The sequence below is a fragment of the Sitophilus oryzae genome, unplaced genomic scaffold (assembly GCF_002938485.1).
Source record: "Sitophilus oryzae breed Bouriz unplaced genomic scaffold, Soryzae_2.0 scaffold_1559_pilon_pilon, whole genome shotgun sequence".
NCBI classification, from domain to species: domain Eukaryota; kingdom Metazoa; phylum Arthropoda; class Insecta; order Coleoptera; family Curculionidae; genus Sitophilus; species Sitophilus oryzae.
The window spans coordinates 498910-524167 of NW_022146235.1; the positions used below are offsets into that span (position 1 = coordinate 498910).

Genomic DNA, 25258 nt, shown 5'->3' on the forward strand with positions numbered 1-25258 from the left:
TTCAAAAACCACTCAGTATACTCTATGGTATTATGCTATTTTTGGAAAAACGAAAACTTTTTTTTAAAAATATATTTGACCTTTAAAAATATATTGTCACCCTGTATATCTATAAAAATATTTTCGCAACCAAACTACCATGAAACACATATTTTGTAAAAGGTTTGGAGTGAAAATCTCAAATAGGAATTCTGATACAGAGCTTTTTCGGAACACGGAGCCATCTTGTATGTATGCATTTGTGTATGTGTGTTTTTTTAAATACTAAAGTGAAAGCAACGAATTTAAATGGGTAAACTTTGTAATATATCTTATTAACAATACAATGCAGAAAGATTTATAAAAATTCGTTCACAGTAAATGAATTCCGAGGTTTGTATACTCTGTTTTTTTTTCTCAGGTAAGATTTCGACAGACGATAACAGAAGAAAAGCAGATGACGTCCCATACCAATCTATTTATTTTACTAAAAAAGTTTCTAATAATTTTTAAGTTAACTATGGATGGGTTTAAATATAAATTCGTCATGCGTCGTCACTTGTTTTTAACCAATTTTATTGGTTTATTTCAAAAATGACAGATCGTATTTCAATTTTATTGGTTTGAAGGAACGATGAACGACAAACGGATGCCGATGCGTATGAACTCGCCTTTAGATATTTGACGGTTGTCAAAGTCTTGCCAAATTATAGGTTATAATTTTGTTACAACTTTTGTCAAATACCCTGCGTTTTGGCAAAGTTTACAGTTTGGTTTTGGAAGATGATGTATTTTGATCCGTGTTATTACGTGTGTTTTGTGTCTTTTGAAGTCAAGTGGAGGAAAAATCGAGTGAAAATTAACTGTAGAACCCAGAGCACAGTTTATGGTTAATACTCGCTGCCCAGGCAGAAAGTCTCATACAGATACACCAATAAAGTTACTATCAATAAAGTTCGTATACCATCTCGTCGTAGATAAGTGCATCTCGAATATGGTAGAAGGACCATACTAAACACATACTAAAAACTGGAGTAGCTGTAAAATATCGACATCACACGATAGGTAAATAATGGATTTTAGTACTGCAGAAAAATATTGTCAAAAGGTATTGGTTTAAAAAAAAATTAAGATTAAAGTTAATTAATCAACATGTGAGGTATAAAATTTGTTAAGTGTTATTATTCATAAAATAGTTTGTTTTATTTATGTTGTTTTATTTATTCCTGCGGAATATTACAAATTTGTATTAGTACATAAGTTATATTGATAAATATAATCATAAATGCGGGAAGTTTCATAAAGCTTGTAAGTAAGAAATAGTTCTTTTTTATATTTTTTGGTATGTGGTGTCTTGTTTTTGTTTGTTTTGTATTAACACACACTGTTTTTTATTAAATAAAATAACTCGATTACATTTTTTCAGTTTTATACAGTTTTTTTCACAATATTTTGAAGTTACTTGTCAGTCAAATTTTAAATACATATATTAATTTCCTGCTATGCGATCCAGTTGTATCAACTTATTTCTTTGTAAAATAAAATAAACTACTTTGAAATTAAAATGACAGACACATCTATCACTGTCAATGATCTTCTCGTTGGACAGACTATATCCCATAAGGGCTTAAAGCACTCCACTATACTGTTTACGAGAAAAATCCAAAAAAACAAAAATTTTGACATTTGACGTTGATTAACTTTTTAAGCAGACGTGGGATCCTTGGGGACTTTTTTCTTAATTTTTATAATGACTAAGTTAATTGATTTGAATGAAAATATCAAATTTTACAAATTGAATTTAATTGTTGAAGAAATAAATTTCCTACATTGTGTTCATTCCGATGCAAACTCAACGCCACTAAATACTTGAAATTAAGTCTCTTTTATAGTATTAGAGCCATCCTAGAGGTTCCTATAGTTCTCATCAACAAAACCAATTAACCTAAGTTAATTAATATGGTAAAGGCCGCCACAATACCACCGAGGCTTAATTGTAGCTGCCACAGCCTGATAACATTATAACGAAGCCACTCTCCATTAGGTCATCCATTGTCCATTGACATCCAAACCTTGTCTACATTGTGTGGTATATTCGAAGGGAATGCTCGGATGCAGCGCTATTTGCTATTTGCAATACATCTCATTTAGTTTGCCAGAATATTGCCAGTGACAAGAACTTAGATTGATATATTCGGACACAATATGGATTTTGCTTCCATACATTTTTGGGGTCAATAAAATCGTATTTTCCTAAAAATTAATGGGGTCCATATAAATCTAATTAATTTTGTAAATTCTCTACTATGTAAAATGATCAAAATATTTGGCAGTCCAAAATTTATAATGCAAATATTATATGTTCATATAATACTGTAGCGTTTTTTAAACCACTACCACTGCGAACGGCAGCTTTTCATCGGAGAGCAGTCGTGGATAAGGTATTTCACTAGAGAGAAAATTAATCAGTAATAATTAACAAAAGATATATAGATATTGGGCGCCAGGCATGTACAGAGAAAGAAAACACAGTTGTATATTACTTAAAACTAATGACTATATTCATTCATGATGTTCGTTGCTGATACATGACATTGTAGAGTTCTAGTGAATATGTAGTGGTTATATGTCAAAGAAAGTGGTGGTAAGAGTTGTACTAAATATCTATGAAAACAACTATGATAAAATACAAGACATGTAAAGTTTAAGAGAATATATGAAATGTAGCATTACTTTAATTAATTTGATATATTTTATATGATGTTAGTGCAATAATAATATCTATAAAAAAGTAATACTATTACAAGACATAATGCAATGAAACCTAAGATCTAAATTATATTTTAACTACTAAATCGACATGAATGTTCTTAACAATCTAACCACTCAACATAGTCTATACGATATTATTTAAGATGTACGTTATTGTTTAAGACTGTAAATGTTTTGAATGTTAAATGCAAAACTATAACTTAAATCTACACTTAGCTGTTCTTTATGCAATCCTGCTTTAAACAGTAACAGCGTGAGGTGGTCTCGCATCTCTGTACTCAGCCATCCAACACAACCAAAGGGGCCAGAATGAGGACACCATGACTTGATACACCCGTAACTAACTAGCTTATAGCTGGGAACGAAGCAGCATGGGACTCAAGCTACATCCACGCTGTGGCACTTATATGTAGGAAAAAAATCATTCTTACTGGGGACACTCGTCCACAGGACATCTGTACATAAGATAATGTCTGTACATAAGACACTATCCGTACCTTGGAAATAGTCCGTACCTTGGACACAGTCCGTACCTTGGACCCTCGAAATATTTCCGAGGGCTCAATAAATAATAAACAACATGTCCTTTCTTCCATGTGACATTCTGGAGGACAAAAGAAAAGGGACGCCAACGTGCCAGTAAAACACAAATACAAGTTGGGACATCCGTAACTCTACCCTGTTGCTTTGAAATAGCAGCTGATTCAGATTATACAGCAAGATTTAAATAATCACCATTTCTAAAAGCTGGGATACAACAGAGCGTCAAAACAAAGTGAGGTTAAGCACGGAGACAGTTGCCAGAAGCGATGTTGACAGCGCGCGCCTTCACAGAATAGTAACAGGGTTGTGTCGAACGATCACAGGGTTGGCGACCAGGGAACGTAAAAATTACGCGTCAAATAATCTATCCGGCCTGAACGAGAGGGAATCCGGTAATGATAGGCCAGACATCATATATTATATATAAAAAAGACATGTAACGAACTAAAAACGTTACAATACCATATGATCAAAAAAAAACGGTGGTCAGTTGGCTTGGAAATGACGATCAGGACAGTCCCCATATAATTTTACATATAAAATGACAGCGATCTTCATTTCATAGCCATCGCTGACGCTATTTTTTTTTCGATCATATTGTAGTTTTAACGTAACGTAATTGTGAGGAAAATTGATTGTTTGTATGAAGTCAGAATGTTCCATAAGAATTTCCTATAGAATAAAGTAGAAAAATACCGAGAGTGTCATTTAAAAATCAAAAGTTGTAGTTATTTCCGGTGAAACAGGAAGTGACCAAAAACAATTGAATACATCAATCAATCCTAATTTATGTAATACATTAACATACCAAATCTGTTTTTTTTTATCGGAAAAAATAAAAAAGTAATAGGGGGGAGCCACTTTTGAGACGCACCCGGTATACTTATAACAATAAAACTTTGCTGAAAGCATATACGAAGTGCCCAGGTGGAAAATGAAGAGTATTTATTTTCATATATCCAACCGAAAGTTTCAAATTATCGTGTTCAAGCGTTAATCAATAATAATTTATGTCATACATTAACACACCAAATCTCGTTTTTTTATGGGAAAAAATAAAGAAGTTATAGGGGGAGCCACTTTTGAGACCCACCCGGTATGCTTATAACAATAAAACTTTGCTGAAAGCAAATAAGAAATGCCCAAGAGGAAAATGAAGAGTATATTATTTTCATATATTCAACCGAAACTTTCAAATAATCGTGTTCGAGCGTCCTTGTATTCGTGATCTTGTCTGCAAATGGTAAGCTCTCATCACCTTTGACCTTTAGCCAAGCTCAATTTTCGGAGGATTAAGTAAACAGAAGCAAATGTCGCGTAAACATACAATAAAATATTTTGTAGCTACCTATTGTTTGGATATTTTCTGTCATTAAAATCTGTTCTTAACTAATTAAGAACTGATTGAAACAAAACAATTCCTTTTTCTTCTGAATTTCCGTTCTGCCAACTGGGTATTAAAAATATATAATTAACTAACGTGTACCAGCGACTTCGTTCGCGTCGAATTAATCATTTGTAATGGTGGTGATAAAGCAAATCAATAATTTCCATTCACATACAAACTGGATAAAATTTTCTCACATTTATGTCAGCATGAGAAAAAACACTATGGCGATATTATTATATAACTTGGTAATATTTGAGGGGTAGTTTCATCTCGTTGGAATTTGACTTTCGAAAAATCCGTTTGCCAAAAATAAGCTTTTTACGTCAAGCAGTTTAAGCAGAATCGTGGTTAAGAAATTACCTAACTTTTTGGAACACCCTGTATGATTTTTAAAAAAAAATCAAAATAGTATGTAAAAAACCAAATAAATTATGCTTGTCCAAGCGTTTTCCCGAAAGACTAACCTTTTTTTAAATAACAAATATTGTAATATTTAAGGGGCGTTTTCACCCTCTTGGAATTTGAGATTCAAGAAACCCCTCCTTATCCAACCTCTACACCCCACAGTCAATCCGTTTGCCAGAAATCAGCTTTAAACGTCAAGCAGTTTAAGTAGAATCATGATTACTTAATGGTCATATTTTATGAAGCACCCTGTATAAATTGATAAAAAATCTTGAAATATGTAAAACAACAAACTAAAATATACGTGTTTAAGAGTTTTTCCGAAAAACTCACCGGTTTTTAAATAAAAAATATTTTAATATTTGAGGGATAGTTTCACCCCCTTAGAATTCGAGTTTCGAAAGATCCCTCCTTATCGAACCTCTACACCCTAAAGTCAATCTGTTTTCCAAAATTTAGCTTTTTATGTCAAGCTCTTTAAGCAGGATCGTGATTAATCAATGTCCAGATTTTTTGAGACACTCTGTATACATTTTTAAAATATCTTAAAATATGTAAAAAACAAAATAAAGTATACGTGTTTAAGCGTTTTTTCGGCAACTTGACCGTTTTTTAAATAAAAAATATTGTAATATTTGAGGGGTGGTTTCACCCTCTTGGAACTGGAATTTCGAAAAATCCCTTCTTATCGAACCTCTACACCCTAGAATCAACCTGTATGCCAAAATTGAGCTTCTTACGTTGAGTGGTTTGAGCAGGATCGTGATTAATCAGTATGTCAGTCACTTAAGGATTTTATATATTAGTATAGATTAATATTTTCTAGATTGATACCTACATATTCATATCAAATAAATACAATAAATTTATATCGAAAACGTTTTGACCCACGTATTTAGCTATTTCATTCAAGAACACCTGAAAATGACATTCGAAATTATTTTAGTTTTCCAAAATATTTTTAATGCTTTATATAAATTTTATCGGTTCCTTGAATATAGGGCTTATTTTAATTACTAGAAGTACTGTATTTGACATTTTATCGAATCTAATCCATAAAACCACTCTGTTGGCATTAACGTTTATGAATATTAATTAAATACCTGAATATTTTATATATTCTCCCTGTAATTCTAGTTTTAAATCATAAATAACTTGGCAGAATAGCCTCGAGAATAGCTATTAAAATATATAGAAAATATTAATTTTTAAATAAATCTTCCGCAATTCACAGTTCTTGTTTAGGCATGCTTTAGCTAATTTGTAATAATTAATGTCCACTGCAAATCAATGACTTACTGACATTATTGAATAGAAATCCAGCAGAAAATAAAGTATAGGGAACAAATGAGAACAATTATCAAACCGATTGGTCTCAATCTTCTGAATAACGGTTTAAGTAAAGCATTTAGTCTTTCATTAAAGCATTTAGCTCATTTCCTAGCTCAGAATTAGAATTATTAGAGTTAAACAACTTGCATTTTCAAAGCAATAATCAATGAGAATATTCGTATAACTAAACAAAATTACTGTAAACCACTATAAATACTATTTGTTGGTTAGGTTCCATTTTTTTTCACTTCATAAATAAATTTAAGCATTAACATTATTAGGCATTTACATAAAAAGAGTAGAAATTTGCTACAACTACACATATGCTTATTTTCGCATTATTCTAATTAATTAACATTGCTATTTCGATGTTAATCAATTAGAATGTTAATCAATGGAGAATAATTGTAAAATCAGTTAACAGCGACAACCCAAAAATAAAGAGGCAACAAAGCAATGAGATTTTTGAATGTCCGGAGTGCGGTAGGCAGATAACATCACGTATCGGGCTTTTCAGTCACAGAAAAGCTCATGAAAGAAAACGTCCTGTGTGACGACACTCTGATGAGTATCGAATACTCGTCTGCGAGTAATGGCAGTAACATTGCTAATTGGATTATAAAACTTTATTTTCGTGGATCAGGACTTTTTCGTGGTGCTTTCAATTTGATCGCAAATGGCAGTGTACGAAGTGTCTCTGAAATAACCCACCCTTTTGATTTTGTGGAATAAATTTATATGAATTTTTCTCAGCGTAGGAGTACATGAAAGATACTTGTAAAGAGATGTTCAAAACCTAGATCTATATAAAGAATATTAAAAAGATTATACCATACGCATTGGTTATCTAGACACGTTGCTCTGTTAGCTTTAAGATGGGGTACGTCGATGTACAGAAAGCGTTGAACATGATATTAACAGCCAATTAGAAAACAGAAGTCGATGAAGACAAATCTATTAAAACAATATTAGAAACGTTCAAAATAATATATTTAGAAAGTGCTATTTGAAATCTCTCCTAAAGGTCTATTTGAAACTCTCCTTGAAATCGTCACGAACCTTAGCTGTACAAGCGTGTGCAGTAGCTTGTGGGTGAGCTTTGATAGCTGGCATATCCATCGGGAATAAATAAAACGATCAAAACTAAATTTTGATGAAATCAAAATCAAAATATCTCTCGCTCTCTCTCTCTCTCTCTCTATCTTCTCAAGTTCTTCTGCAGATAGTAAAAAATTTCGTATAAATGTATGTCCTAAAATGCTTAGTTTTGCGGACACAGGGTGTAGAAATTTCTTTTTATTTCGATTTTTTCCAAATAACTTATAAAGACAATATTTGGATAAAAATTACTGTCTGGGAGTTCCTTAAGATGAGAAATTTGATTCTGATGTCAATACGACTCCTACCATAAAATAATTAAACTAGAAATCGTGGAAACACGATACGCCACCGAAAGCCTTCGTTGTCGTCTGGAGAACTAATTTTCCAATTGACAGGTTGACATGATAAGGACATGATGGCTTAATTTTCATTTCCGTTTCCGGTTATTCAATGGCGGGCCCTCTTTCAGTTCAAATGTATTTTGTATTTTTTCTTTTCACAAATAAAACAAAAAAATAATTTATTCACATATTTAATTATTTGAAATATGGAACAACGTGACTAAATAAATATAAAAATATAGAGGATTGTATTGTTTCAATTCCAATTAGTTAATTACATGTACTTTTAACGTAAATTATTTAAGGTATAAGCATGACTTACATTAATTTGTAAATAAACACACGTATTCGCAGACTTCAAGGACAGAAAACGGACACAGGAACATGAAAACGGGAGCCTTATACAAAAACCTGAAAACAGAAAAACAATTTTTTTATACAAAAATTAACAATGTAAAAATATCAATAGGTATAAAATATAAATAAACTGTTTAAAAAAAGCGTCCATTATTCCCAAAGAACCTGGCTTATAAATCAAAAAGATGCAAAAAGAGACTTTTAGTCGGATAACATAATCAGATTATCAGTCCGATTTATTGCTTTATTGACAATAAATCGCACATACTGGAGATAACTAATGTTGGCTATAGTTAAAAATGATCTTACCTTGCTGTAAATTGTTTCCATTTTCAAAAAAATCGCCGATCAAAGAGATTATAACACCATTTTCTTGCATCTAAAAAATGTAAAAACAGTGTTTATTTACTACCTATTTTTGATATACATGGGACATACCTACTACTGCAGAAACGTCATTTTCTCCAGGATTCTTCATGTAATTTATATTTTATATACTTTATTACCTTTATATTTATAAATTTCAGCCGAAATATTAAATTGAACTTCCAAAACGAAACTAAACGGAATGAATTAAAATGGCGTCGAATATTTTCGAATTTGTTCTAGAACAAATCTGAAGTTATCTCTGAAACTGAAATCTGTCAATTCTAAACTGTGAAGTTAGACAATAGTTAGACAAAAACAATGCTGTCCTTGTCTAGGCGGCCATACTTGTCGTCAGGAGAATGACAAGAATGACACTAATGACTGTTTCCAATTTTCCTATTTCACTGTCACCCCCCTGACTCCTACTTGCAAAGGGCGCCACCTACGTAATTTAAACTGGTTTGAAGAGTAATAACTTTTCGTCCGTACCTGTATAAAACTACTAAGTGAAAAAATATACATTAACGACGTTTTTTTACGTTAAAAACGTTTTTGGTAAAAATCGCTACGAGTAATGGTTTTCGAGATATTTGGAATCGAAATTATCAATACCTGTCATCATTGACATCAATTGAGCATGTTGACTAAATAGTTATTAGACTAAAGCTTCATTCGGAACCTCGCAATTAGTGGAATAAATTAGTGGTTTCAATTACACTTTATACTTTTTAGTTTCCGATCGTTCACAATGTCTAAAAAATACAATTAAAATTAATAGAATATCCTAGCAACAGCTTGGGGTAGTCAGTTGTATCCATGGTACAAAGAAAACAAGGTATAGATAGCGGCTCCAATTTCGTTAAGTTTGCGCATACCACCTGTGACGTCATACGACATACAAAAAAATATCCATATTGTTCAATTGCCACTAATAAAAACAGACCTAAAATAGGGAAGAGTTAGGACATAACCCCAAAAGTTATGTTTTGACATCGAGCTTGACATTTGAAAAATTATTTTCACATTTTGACACAATCAAATTTCACAGATGACACAATCTGTTTAACAATTTGAAATTGGCGCGCAGAGCTTGCCGACCAATAGTGCCGTTTATCACCTGTGACGTAGTGACCAACCTGCGCAATATCATACCTTGTATTCTTTGTATCATGAGTTGTATCCATAGAGAAAGCCAAATATTTAGCTTATAAAACAATAAACTTTTGATTTCTAGCCATAATATTTCTTGGCGGATGATAATCAAAGGTCAAAATGGCATTCCCTTCAAATTTTGAAGTATAATTAGTGGAAAAGTCAAAAGTTTGTTAACTTTTTCTACTAATTGAAAATGACTACCATTAATTTAGACGTTCTGAATGCCTGAAGGAACAAACTTCTGCGCTAATTATTGAAACCACTAATTTATTCCACTAATTGCGAGCTTCTGAATGAAGCTTAATATCATAAATTTGAAATGTTTTTGTGTCAAAAGTTCAACAGAAACTGTTTTATCATCATTTTTTCGCAGAAAAATTTATGATTAATTTAAAAAAAAAATTCCCAATTTTATTATTTCAGTCAAATAACTATCTACTCAACGTGTCTATTTTTTTGTCAATAATGACATGTATTGACTACTTCCGTTCTAAATATTTTAAGAACGGTTGCTTGTAGCGATTTTTACCAAGAGATATTTTCAAAAGTCACGGAAATGTATATTTTTTTACACATTAGTTTTATGCAGGTACGAACGACAAGTTATTACTCTTCAAACCAGTTAAAAATTACGTAGGTTGCGCCCTCTACAAGTAAAAGTCGTATTGACATCAGAATCAAATTTCTCATGCCAAAAATCTCCCAGACACCAATTTGCATCCAAATATTGACGTTACTTCTGAAATTATTTGGAAAAAAATCGAAATAAAAATGAAATTTCAACACCCTGTATCTCCGAAACTAATCATTTTAGGACATATATTTATTCGAACTTTTTTACTTATTTTTATATGCAAAATATGCTGTCAAAGTTTCCGGAATACCATTTCGGACCACCCTGTATATTATAATAATATAAAATGTTTCTCTTTTTTTTAAATATTTAAAAAATATATTATTTATTGCGGGGGCAAGAGGGCCAAAAATTTTTCGAACGCGGGCCCGCGACTTCCTCGCTAAGTCACTGCAGAAACTAGGGATCGGCAAAAGACAAGAAATCTTGTCTTGACAAGCAATTTCTTGTCTTGTCTTGAAATTTTTTCAAGAAATAAAAAAAAATCTTGTCTTGACCATTTCTTGAGAGTTGATTTCTGTCTTGATTCAAGAAATCTTGAAATTTCTTGATATCTTGACAAAAGGGGAACCCCCGTTTAAAATTCGTTTATTAAAGGGGAACCCCCTGTTTACAAGTCGCGGTGAGATAGGTCAATGTGATGTTTATGCTTTATGCGTAAAATCGAGGGTCAGGCATTTAATTTTCAAAAAATTCAAAAACTTTGGGCTCATTATACTACAGTAGCCAAAATCATCAGATTTACATAATTTTGTTAAATGTTATTATTATTATCTAACATTAAAATGAGCGATTGTGATGGTTCGTTGAGCAGCAAATATGAGCCATACCTAATTGAATCTGGTACAGAATACCAAGGACATAGAAGTTTAATTAGGACTTTGACAGTAGTGACGGTGATAATACTTCTACAGATAAAAACAGTCAAAACAACAATGATAAAAGCTACTCTACTTCAGTGGCGCACATTAAAATGTATTTTTTTTATTTTAAAAGATTTACCTTAATTCAAAAAATCTGTGTGCCACTGAAGTAGACCCTCTTTGCAAAATTTTTTTTATTCTAATATCGTAGGCCATAACATATCCAAAAAATTATAAAAAAAATAATTTAAAAATTAAAAAATTATTAGGCATTAAAAAAGGTTTCAATTTAATTTGGCCCACAGTATGCCAACTTTGGACATCCGACTTTGGACGTACTTATGTCAATTTTGGACACTGGGCATCCGACAAAGTGTCGCTTCGTACAAATGTTTTTTGCTTAATCATTTTTTTATCCATCAATTAATGGATATTCATATAATATACAAATACCTAAGTAAATGAGTATTTCTTTTTTATTTTATATCTTCAAGAAATTTCAAGATTTTCTTGATTTCTTGTCAAGAAATCTTGATCTTGAGAAGTAATTTTTGTCTTGAAAACCAAAAAATATTTCTTGTCTTGAAGTCAAGACAAGATCAAGAAGTTGTCAAGAAAATGACGACCCCTAGCAGAAACCAACTCGACAAAACAATGTTGTTTAGACGACTGTCTTTGTTTCAAGAAATATTACTTTCAACCTTTCGAGAAACATTATTTTCATAAAATTTCTCACGCTCTCGAGTAGGAGTGGCAACAGCGGAAGGAACAATGACGTAAATATTTTGTTTTGAATGTCTGCGTTCAGACGCCAAAAAGTCTAGCCGCCAGCGCTTCCCTCGACACTTTTATAGATTCCTTCTGGATATCCTGGATGCGGAATGAAGGCGGAAAGCGGCTGATGGCCGTATTTTTAACCAGCCATAATTTATGGTGCGCATTTGAGATACGGACCGACCTATTATAAAGTTTTATACTCGAACTCGGTTCAGATTTTATAACATTCGAAAATATATTCTTCTCTATCAAGTTTCCGTTTTTTCGATCATATTATATACCAGGCCAATAGCTATATATGAACAAAAAACCGAACAATATACAGGGTGGTTCGAACTATATTCCGGAAACTTCGGCAGCATATTCTGCAGATAAAAATAAGTAAAAAAGTTCGTATAAATATATGTCCTAAAATGCTTAGTTTCGGAGATACAGGGTGTAGACGTTTCATTTTTATTTCGATCTTTTCCAAATAATTTCTGAAGTAACGTCAATATTTGGATGAAAATTGTTGTCTGAGAGTTTTTTGACATGAGAAATTTTATTTTGATGTCAATATCACTCCTACTAGTAGATGGCGCTACCTACATGTGTTTTAACTGTTTTGAAAAGCGTAATAACTTTTTGGCCGTGCCTGTATAAAACTACCGAGCGAAAAAATATACATCTCTGACTTTTTACGTAAAAAATATCTCTTTGTAAGAATCGCTACGGGCAACCGTTCTTAAGATATTTGGAATGGAATTAGTCAATACATGTCATTATTGACGAAAAATAAGCACGTTGAATAGAATAAATTGGGAAAATTTTTATTTTTTTAAATTAATCATAAATTTTTCTACAAAAATGCTGATAAAACAGTTTCTGTTGATCTTTTGGCAAACAAATTTATGATTTCAGTCTAATAACTACTCGTATTTAGTCAACATGCATGTTTAATTTATGTCAATGATGACAGGTATTGGTAATTTCAATTTCAAATATCTCAAAAACCATTACTCGTAGCGATTTTTACCAAGAGACATTTTTCACGTAACAAATATCGTGAATGTATATTTTTTACTCGGTAGTTTTATACCAGGTACGGACGAAAAGTTATTACTCTTAAACCAGTTAAAAAATATGTAGGTGGCGCCCTCTACTAGTACGAGTCATATTGACATCAAAATCAAATTTCTCATGTCAAAAAACTCCCAGACACCAATATTTTGGAAAAAATCGAAATAAAAATGAAATTTCTACACCCTGTATCTCCGAAACTAAGCATTTAAGAGCATATATTTATACGATACTTTTTACTTATTTTTATCTGCAGAATATGCTGCCCAAATTTCCGAAATACAGTTCGGACCACCCTGTATATTTTATATACAGGGTGTTTCAAAAAACATGTGCCATCTCACGTGGGTGCCATCTCATGTGATTCCTCACGTAAAAATAATATTTATTTTTCATATCAGCATGGGACCGATTCTGCTTTGTTTCTTAGCTACAAGGTTAAAGTCTTATTGTTTTTTTTTTCGATTTATGGTAATTGTAAATGATAAATGAGTCTTTATGGAAACCTTTATAGAGGCAAAACATATTAAAAACAAAAAATTTGCAATCGAAATTGATCCGATCAGATCTTTACAAAGATCCTTTTTGGAAAAACTTTTTATCTGAAACAAAGTATACTCTTGCGAATCGAATTATTTGATATTGCTGTAACAAGGAACATCTGGAATAATATGAGTTGGACTATATCGTTCTAGTTTAATCTAGGATTTAACTATGCGGAACAATACCGTTAAAAGAGAGTTTCAAAGAACGGTGTTTAAATATCTGTAGAGTTTAGTTTCTCAAAAGAAAAATTGAACATTAAACATACTATTTTATTTAATGTATCATCTCTCTGAATGTTTCAATTAATTGAACATAAAGATTACTTAAAAAGGGAATTTCCTTAATCAATTCTAAAATATGCAGCCATTTGTGGGACAAAGGTCATAAAATGGACTTAGCAAAGCAATTATTTTGATGAAAAAACTGATATCCTCTAAACGAAAAATAAAAAAGGGGCTTTCCTAGTCTAATTATAATATATATGTTGGAGGCAGATGCCGAATTCGGCCTATGTCCGAAATAATTAGACATATGGCGATTATAATTAAATTACCTACCTATATCCACAAAGTTACGCGGAAGAGTTTTGATTGCATTGATTTCAACTTCTATACGGAGGGTGTTAATCTTTTGTTGTCATATTATACCAAAAAAAAGATTAACCCCCTCCGCAAAGAAGTTATAAAGATTATTTATAACCACGAAGTTGCACGCATCTGGCAAGTTTAGTATGGACAAATCGCCATATAAGGTAAACGTACCAATTATCGGCACCTTAAGCACCTTGCGTACCAGAAGCACCATTTAAATTAATTTAGTAAATAGAATCCCGGAAGATCCCACATTCTAATTATTAATTTGGCTAATTAAAGGTATCATACTACGAAAAAACAATTTATTTAAACCTAAAGAGAACACATAAAATTTAAAACGTATTTAAATACAAAATATGCTGTGCTTGTATTATCGGCATACTAAAATAAATCAATGTTCTAGTTTTCGGCACACATAAGACCAGTTTATCGGCACAGAAATGAATGGTTTGAATATTATTAACTAAATACTAATATTAGGTACCTATTCAGTCTTTATGATCATTTTTAACTACGGTATATCAGGGATATTTGACATTTTTTGACAAATATTCCCGATTGAAGAGTTGTTTCCAAAATAGGCGCGAAAAGGTCTTTGGTAATCTTTTCACTTTCATTTTCTTTTCTCCATCGGTGCACGCTCTTTTTCCATTCAAGTTTTAATGGCCGAAAAACTGTTACGTCCAATGGTTGTGGAATATGTGTTGCGTTTGAGCAAAGAGCTATAAGAACAATATTATTTTTACTGCAAAACTCACTGACGGCCATCGTTAGATGGGATGTATGTCCGTCCAAAAACAAAATAACGGGGAACTGAACTTTTTGGGCGACTAGCCAAGGATAAAATATATTTGCGATGTACTCAAAAAATTTTACACCGGTCATCCATCCATTTTCTGACTTTCCTATACCCCAATGTTCTGGTACTTTTTCGGCAACGATTTGGGAACTCTTTTGTAATTAAAAATGATCATTGGTGGTAAAATTTGACCGGAGACACTACAAGTTACCAAAGTCGTTAGACACTCCTTCTCATTATTACTTACAAATGAGTAAACTGTTCTATCATCCTTTCTAACTAAAACTTTGTCTCCTGTCCTCTGTTCTAACTAAAACTTTGGGACTGAGAAAAAAAGCCGTTTCGTCGCAATTAAATACGCGACCAGGGTCATTAGTTATACGAAGATAGTTTGACTCCTCTAAGAAGGCCGCTACTTCTATGAACCACTGACGAATGCGATTTTCTCTAAGGCTATTTCTTGCAGATGAGAGGTTTTGAGAAATCTTTGTAGCCAGTTCTTGATGCCTTCTAAGAAACAATTCGTACCATTTACGTCCAGGCCTATTGTCTGTAAAATTATTCGGTCTATTCAGTTCTTTAACCAATAGCTGAACACTATCTAACAACATTGTTTTTGTTGCAGGAAATCCACAGGCTGCAATCCGAAATAGCCATGCTACCAATATATTTTCTTCCTCTCTTATTAGTATGGTTTCTGGTCCACATTTCTTCTCTAAAGCCGTTCGCCTTTAACTTTGTCTTGTAGGGTCGACTTGGATACTAATAACTTACTAGCTGCTTTAAATGGCATTCCAGATCGAATGGGGCTATCAGCGTTATTTAGGTCTTCCACAGAATAGAGAATCGGTTTTTTCTTTTCCATTGTCGTGAAATTTAAATCTAAAAAAAAAATAATTTCTAATTATCGGCACGTGAGTGTATGTATTATCGGCACTACTATTATGTCAAAGTTAGGTTTAATTCCAATAAAAAAGGGATGCCGAAAATTGGTGTAAAATCTCGTAGCTTGATATTCCATAGAATGACCAAACACTTCTTTTGGTACCTTAGGGTACGAACATAGTGGAGGCAGGTTTCTGCTTTCCGGCAACCAGCGCCGTCTCTGGGGACCTATTCTTGACCACTCGCATCTTCAAATATCGCTCGCATCTCGCATCTCCTAAAAAGCCATATAACAATACACAGATGCGTAACTTTGCGTATATGCATCACGTGTATTGTATATGGCTATTTCGGAGATGCGAGAAGGATTCGGGAGTAGATAATTAAGAGGAAATTTACCTGATTAACTAACCTAACCTAACCAAACCATATTCAAACGCCGCGCCCGCCTCGCCAGGGGCCGCACATAGGTGTATTTGGTCTATAAACCTGGCCAAAAGTGATATTTTTTTATTTTCATTTTTTATCTTAACTGAATACAAATCTATAAATACTAAATGTAAGCACGTTTATTAGTTATTAGCTTTTTTAAGTCGTAAGTTGACTATCAAATAAATAATATATTTCAGTTAAAAGTATGAATTATCTTGAGTGTATTCTGAATATTTCTAAGATTATAAAAATAGTGGAATTGTTTGTAGTGCTTTTTTTGCAAATTGTTCATAATAACTGTCATGATGGATACAGAGCCAGCTTTGTTTGTTGGCTCTGTTCTGTTTTATGCCATATTTTTATTTTGAAACGTTTCCTTCTATCTATTTCTTTATAATGTTTTATATTTAAAAAATCAGAGGCATTTTTATAAGGTGTAAGACTATTCGGCAATATTCCGCATGGAAATTAGTATCCGTTCAATGCTTAAAGTCTCCAGCTTTGGAATATGTACAAAAATCTTGCCAATATTTGCCACTGCCAAAAAAAACATTGATTTAAATAGATTCTTAAAGGAAATAGTCTTTACCCTATAACACCCATCCTCGCTCAAATATCGTCTATAATATACAAATTACTTTCTTGTTCTAGCATCCTCATCCAATTGCTTGGTTTTGCACAGAATGGCCCTATTTGATCGGTGGAAAGGGTTTCAGAATAGAGGAAAAAATATTGTGTAGGAAAAACAAAATGAGGTTCCATATTAGCACCCTCTCCTCTAATAATTAATATTACTAGCAAAAAAGCAAAAAAATCATAAAACATAATTTTGGCCAACTTTTAGTTCTTAATACCCTCTGTGCGCCGTCGGCGCCTGCAAAAGCAGAAATAAATAAATTTTCGTTCCGGTAAAAGCGAGAACGCCGATGAACGCTGGTTGACGGCTCCTACCTGCTTTCACTGTGAACTAGCCGATTTGATAACACGCTTTAATTTTTCAAGGTTATAAGCGCGAGGCGGCGCGGCGCGGCGCTACTATGTAACCATATACAGGGTGTCCCAGAAATACGTGCAAGTATTTTAACTTAACTGGTAGTATAGTTCAACCCCAGAAACACGCCTATGAGGTTTTTTTCTAAATATTTTTTTTTGAAAATTCGGAATTTTTTGAAAATATTTTTGGAATTTTTTTGCAATTTTTTTTAGTTTTTATTTAAAAAAATAATTTCTTGATAATATGGCAACATAGGTAGTAGATTAAATTTATAAGAAAGAAAATCCAGAAAAGATCCAGTGGTTCTCAAACAAATCTCGAAGTATTGGAAAGAATATGTAAGGACCAAGAACTATTGACTACAATAAAACGACGAAAAGCAGCATATTTTGGTCATATTTTTCGAAATAACAAATATAGTTTCCTACAGCTGATCGTTGAGGGAAAGATTGAAGGACGACGAGGCATCGGGCGTAAACGGTTTTCCTGGTTGCGGAATTTGCGCCAGTGGTTTAATATAGGAGAGGCCAGTGCAATTATCCGTTTGGCTCAAGACAGGGAGGAATTCCAATTGATGGTCGCCAACCTCCGATGAGGAGAAGGCACATGAAGAAGAAGGTTCTCAAAATTTTAGCAAAAAATATTTTTTTTTTTGGAAATTTTCTTATTTGAAAAACGATAAAGAGAAAATATGTTTTTTTTATCGAGATCTACCACCCTTTAAAATACTTGCACTCATTTCTGGGATACCCTGTTTATAACAATACACGTGATGCGTATACGCAAAGTTGCGAACGATGTCAAGAATAGGTGCCCAGATTGGCGCTGACTACCAGTAAGCGGCAAACCTGCTTGCACTGTGTTCGCACACTTAAGGGCTAAAGACAAAATCAACCTAAATACAGTTCAATGCGTATAACCAATTATCGGCATATCTGCCGAAAATTGGATAATTCCCTAATAGGTATTTATGTACCCATTATCGGCACCCATTAAATACTCATAAAAGCTACAGAAAAGCAGTTTTTGACAAGCAATTAATAAAAATAATACATCCTAACTATATGAGACCCAATTCAACGCTTATAACAAACATTATTCAGAAATTATAACACAATATAGCTTACCTGTTTCTTAACACGTACACCAAGAAAAATTTTATACAAGAGCTTAGCGCGAACCGACCAGTATATTTTTGATAGTGACAATTACCGATTTTGACAGACAGTTGTCCGATTGTGAAGACACGTAGATAAAGGTTCGCTGAAGGTCTTGAAATACTTTTATTTAATAATCTTGCCATAGATATCTTATTTTTTGAAATTATGTAGAATTAGTGCCGATAATTGGGGTGGTGCTGATAATAGGTACGTTTACATTATCTAATTATTTCGGACATAGGCCGAATTCGGCATCTGCCTCCAACATATACATACCTAAAGCAATTTATACTCGAGCATATTTAATACAGAAATTTTTGGCTCCTTTCAGTATACAGGGTGGCGCGGTTAATTATACAAAAACAATATTATCAAGAAGGCAATGTCCATAATTTAAAATTATTTTGAAATATGTACAGGGTGTGTCATAATGAACTAAGATCCATACCAATAAGTTATATTTTGTTCTTTTAGGCCGCCCGGTATTTTTATTTCATTTTTGGATCCTTAGACATAATAAAAAAAATTAAATAAGTTCATCTTCTTCAAAATTCTGAGTAAGATCTCGAGCTTTTCTTCTCTTAGACCTATCACTACTGACAAGAAAATATTTTCTTGGTCTTCCCGATGCATGACGTGCTGGAGACGCTAACGTTGGATGTCAAAGAAGTTCTATAGTCTCATTTAACTAGTCGTTGTTCTTTCTTAAAAATCTGTTCTTATTTCGGTTACTTCTTATAACGCATTTATTATAAGGGTTTAATATGTTTCAAAATAGCTTTGGTTTTTGAGATATTCAAAGATACCGTATGATCGAATAAAAACGGCGTCAGCGATGGCTATGAAATGAAGATCGCTGTCATTTTATATGTAAATTTATATGGGAAATGTCATCGATCATCATTTCCCAGCTAACTGGACGCCGTTTTTATTCGATCATACGGTATTTAAATAAGCATATTATAATCAAAAAGTTTGTCAACACCCTGTATATTGCCTATCAGAATTAATTCTTGTGCTGAGTGTAAAGGTACAGAAATACTTTTCTAAAAAATTAGACTGCTTCTTTAGATATATACAGGGGTGCCAAAAATTGTTGGTTTATTTTATATAAGCTTCTAGTGACAGTTAGTAGCTATTTTCAAAATCGAAGTTGGTTTATAGACTTCATTTAAATTTATAACAGCTTATTTTTATTTAAAATACCTACAATAGTAAGTAATAAATTAGTATTTACTATTTTATCAAGAAAAATGAAGAAGTATATCATTGACTTGTAGAAATATTGGATTTTCTATAAAAGAGCCAATTAGCAAATTGATTTTCTTCACTTCCAACGATAGGTTTCTGTCTAATAGGTCTATCAGCTATCAAAATAGGTAAAGGGTTTTTTAAAGAAAACGCTAATCAAAAAGATTCCTATTTGAATATCTATCAGTTGGCTTGGAAATGATGATCGATCCGATCGAGGACATTCTCCAAATAACTTTATATACAAAATGACAGCGATCTTCATTTCGCAGCTATCGCTGACGCCGTTTTTTTTTTCGATCATATTGTATATGTAAATATATTGTGATTTGAACATATAGGTACCACATATGATCGAAATAAAACGGCATTCAGTTGGCTTGGAAATGATGATCGAATAAACAATTTGTAAATAAATATGTATTTTATATGTGTTTGCTTCTTGTCGCAAAATTGTTACTATATTTTAGCTGTGATTTTAGTAACAATTTAAGCGAGCCTGTGTATATTATGTAATTACAATATTATAACTTTGAATTTGTCGGGAATCATTCAATAGTTCTGTTTTAAATATCCAATGTTAGATATATTGGATATATATAAAAATATATAAATATAAACTCTCTTAACTAAATAGTAGATAGGTACTTACCAAAAGAATTACTTGATGGCGTCGATTTTTTCCGTAAAACACTTAAAAAATGGCGCACGCACACGATTCTTGCAAATGAAATAAAGTTAAGAGTACAGAAAACCGAAATAATCCCGTTGTTAACAAAAATATTGTCATCACTAGGTCTTGTTTCTTGTTATTCACTATTTATTACGTAAAATTATTGATAACGCGCGTTGATCACATCGGAAATAGTGAACAAATTTTCTAGAATTTCAAAAAGCAAACGTACGAAATGTTCCAAACTTTAAAACTGGATTGATAGATTGTGAGATTTTTTTCCAAAAAGCGCGTTTATTCAAAAAAAGCGACAGGCGCCCTGGCCAACGCCACCTAGACATAATGGAGAATGTCATGAATGATGACATTCTCCATATAACTTTATATATAAAATGACAGCGATCTCCATTTCATACACATCACTGACGCAGATCATATTTTGATCATACCTATTGTATTTTTGTTTACAGCGGAAAAAATTGGAAATGGTAGCCTTATATAGAGTTAAAATAATAAAAATCTAAACTAAATCGATCAATCAATTTTGCAAGTTCCTTGGATAATTTAGTAAAATGGAGCCAAATGTTCCTGCCTGGAATGAATAATATTTATAATGAACATTTGACAAAGAAATAAATAAAATTTAGATATACATAAACAATCCCAAGAAAACCTATAACAAACCCTATAAGTTATAGCTTATAGCTTTCAACACTTATTTACGTGTTCTTAACTTTCACTTATTTCCTTATTATATTCAATAGAAATCAAAAAATCAAATAATCACAAATCACAACCATATCACAATCACACTATAGATAGCAAACAAAAATAGTGTATAATATATAACTTCGAACGGCCATTCTGCAGATAAAAATATGTAAAACAAAAATTCACTGAATTTATGTCCTAAAATGCTTCCCCAGGAAGTTCAAAAATTATTTTAATAAATGGTGGATGCGCCAGGTAAACATAAAATTTCTAATGTTTATCTGTGTCGTCTCTACTGAAGTAACGACTTGCTCTAGAAAGTTGCTTTTTTTACTAAAAGATAGCTAATTGGCTCTTCTAAAAACTGCCGTCGCCGGTTTTTTGGTTTTCATTTAATTAAAAAAAAATAAAAAGCATTTTTTCCTAATGTCGTGGCGGATGCGCCAGTCGTCAACAACTAGTCCACAGAACTAGTCTATAATTATGTTGAATCCATGTTGAATCAGAGACCAGCACAGGAACAGTTATATCTGTGCTGTAATTTTAAAATAAATTAAGACTAATACCCATAAATACATATTATACACGGTTAGTATCAATTAAAATATGGTAGTTTTCTTATAATTACTTAAGTAAATCCTTTTTTTACAAAGTCATATTTTACCTTCACAAAAAAATACAATAATATATTAGAGTTACTTAGGTATATGCTTAGGGTATATGTCACCACACAACATACATATTATAATCTTTTTACTCCAACTTAGTTTTTCTAACTTTTTAAAGAATTAACGTTTATCCCACGGCCACACAGAAAGCGAGTAAAGCGATTTAGCAGTCTTTTTTATATTAAAAAGAGCTAAACGCTACACACTATTGGTGAGGAGATCCCTATATGTTCGTGTTATTTTGTTTCTAGTCGCAAGAGATGCTAAATAGCTTTACTTGCTTTCTGTGTGTCCAATGCCTTACAGTAAGAAATATATTTTACTTTTCATGCAGCTATGGATACTCGTATCTTGTGTCTGTCAAAGTACCTTATCACACAATTTAAAAAATACAAAATCCTATAGTAAACAAGACCATATTTATTAATAATCAAAATCTTACAAAAAAGTGCAGGTTTAAAAAGGGACATATATTATGTATAGCCAAATAATTTTGATACAAATTGATAACAATGACTAAGTTTTCCTAAAACTCCTTAATATTGGATAAATGTTTTCTATGGCCTCTTTTATTTCTTCCCGCGACTTAGCTCCAGTGAAAACTATTTTTCCGTTTACAAAAATAAGTAAAACTAACCTTGGCTTGATCATTCGGTAAATTAAACCTGGGAATAACTCAGGTTCGTAACTTAAAAATAATTTAAATATAGTTTGAAATAGAATAATACTAAACTATTTTTTACTACCTGCTGAATTGCCCATGGAGGTGATTTAAGTTTTCTAATTTTATTGGAAACCTGAGATCACATGTGGCTACCAGATTTTGTACTTTAAAATTTGCAAATTGAATCTGAAACAAATATGCACATATACCATACATTTATCTCTTAATATAACAAGAATACAAATATCTTACATTAAATCCCAACTTTTGTATTATTCTAGCAAATTTCTTAGATGCAAGAAGGGCATCATGCTCATTCCTAGCTCCAGTGCAGACTATTTTACCAGATTTAAAAATAAGAGCTGTAGACCGTGGTTCTCTTAATCGCATTATTATTCCATTAAATCTGCCTGGATTATATTCCGAATTCCTAGTCCTGGCATTAATTTTTGTTAAATCTAAATTTGTGTAAAGATCAACTGTAGCAACGCAGTTTCTGTAATGACCATTTAATACATATATAGTGTTTGTGAAATTGTTTAAATCTTACTGTAAAGTTATGTTGGTGTGTGGTTCTGCAGCAACTGCACCAGGAATTGTCACAGTTAATAAACTAGGGTTCGGTTTGCTCTGGCCCTAAAATTGTATTGGGTAAGATTGTTCAATATATAAACAAAATGTTCAATTCTCTTTTTAAAATTTCTTAAACAGTACCTGCACTTTACTGATTTATTAAAAACTGAAAATTAACAAGGACAATAGCACAATAGAATCTAAAAACTACCCAGTATTGCCCTGGTTAAAACAGTGCGTTTGGCCACCTTAAGTATGGCACATATGTATCAGTATAATTAAATATTACAATCAATAACTGTTACTGGGAAAATATACACTAATTATTACCAAATTATCTAGATTTTGATGTGAAACTGAAGGTGACGGAGTCCAATCTGGTGTGGGAACAGCTGGAAAGTATTTAACAGGAGAACTTAGTATAGATTTCAAATGCACATCTGTATCTTTACTAGTCCCTTCCATATTGTTATTCCTGTCAACTAACTATCATACTTAACTGGTAATTAATGGCTTTAGTTAAAAATCAAATTTTATATACTAATTTCTTATTTTACATACGCTTCTTTTTAAAACATAAAAACTGAGGTTAGATTACAAAAATCTTCTTCTTACTTGGTTTACCGGCCTAAGCTGTCAGGACTATACGGCTGCTTTTTCAAAAATGTCAATCTATTCCTCTGTCTATTTGAACTATTTGGCTATGAAATTAACTACTTAAAATTTTCTTAGTAAAATACCGTAAAAATATATATTTTATGTATAAAAACAAATATGATTTACGGAGATAGTTATCTACGCTTTGCAAAACCAAATCTTAATATATAAATAACATTGAATTAAGAATTTTATAGAGTCTACAGGCCGGATAGTCTTAGTAGCTTAGGTCTTACCATTCTTACCAATTAATTATATAAAATGATCTGTCTTCCAGCCAAATACGTTTAAAATAAAGTATACGGAGGGTACCGCTTAAATTCCTGTCCCGATATTGAAGGATGGCTATAGAATTTCAATGCATTTCCTACATAAGTCTATCCTTGGTTTGTAGGAGGTTCGACTAAACAAGGATGAACCTATGTTTTGAACATTCGACTCGATTTTCTATCCTCCTTCAATACTGGGACGTAAATCAGAGAAATAGAAGGGATAGAGAATGAGCGTCAACATGCGCAGAAGGTCTAATCAAGTTGGGCGCCATATTCCAGGTCTTCCTGTCATTTTGTATATAGGTGGTAATCTATAAGTAATCAAATATCAATTTGCTGTTTTCAACCATACGGGGGGCAATTTACATTTAGTGAAATTATATCATTTATTATGGTTAGTTAACATTAATATGATTTATTTAATTATCAGTTTCAAAACTGCGTACAATATTGGTATATAATACACTAAATATACGAATATTCTGACAAAAGACGCTACGGACAGATGACCTTTTCGTCGTTAAACACTCGAAATGATATTAAATAAGTATTTACAATATTTCATGTTTACTTGTACTGAATTACGCGTTTCAATTTAAAATTTTTGCAAATTTGGTAAAAATTGTTCTAAACAACTTTTTGTTCAAGTTGTATATTCATAAAAAACATTTGGTTCATAATTATTTTTGATGATTACCTACCTTGTATTTTTAATATAAACCTAGAAAAAATATGTTTTTGTTTTATTTTTTTTATTCGTCCCTTCAAATTATGTTTCAAAAACTGTTACATAACATGTCCTCTAACAAATATTTTCATAATACATAAACATCATTGATTTTATTAAGGGTATTATTATTAGTATTTATCCTGGTTTTTGTCGACAATAAAAACTCAATCTTGTAATAGAACATCAATTTTATATTTCGTAAAATTATTTTGATACAAATTCGATTTGTCAAAATTCAAGTCATTAATATATTGATAAACAACCCAAATTATTCCTAAATATTTTATTATAAACAAAAACTGTTACCGGTAAGTTTGTAAAACACATTATGGTTTGTCGTAATACTAGAAAAAATCATTTATTTTTTGCACAAAAGAAGCTTGTCGATCCTTATTTGTCCATAACAAAATTCTGTATGTACATATACCTAATTTATTATTAAGAAAATTAGATTATATGATCTCAGAATTTTAAGAAATTTTTTTTTAAGATAAAATAGTTTCTTCTCAACTGTAATATTGTCAACTTTGGCCTGTATTTTATCTATTTAAAAACATGGGATTGACAATCCCC

The 25258-nt window shown here is 32.0% G+C and overlaps 1 protein-coding gene across 1 annotated transcript; it reads right to left on the bottom strand.

The window, feature by feature from the left end:
- Positions 1–22189: 22189 nt before the first annotated feature.
- LOC115879030 (TATA-box-binding protein 2) lies at positions 22190–23643 on the bottom strand. The gene is made up of 5 exons (XM_030895659.1): positions 23357–23643; positions 23004–23089; positions 22706–22949; positions 22536–22639; positions 22190–22477 (listed from the first exon to the last, which is right to left on the bottom strand). The coding sequence occupies exons 1-5, from the start codon at positions 23489–23491 to the stop codon at positions 22306–22308; spliced, it is 741 nt and encodes a 246-aa protein (XP_030751519.1). The 5' UTR covers positions 23492–23643; the 3' UTR covers positions 22190–22305.
- Positions 23644–25258: the final 1615 nt, after the last annotated feature.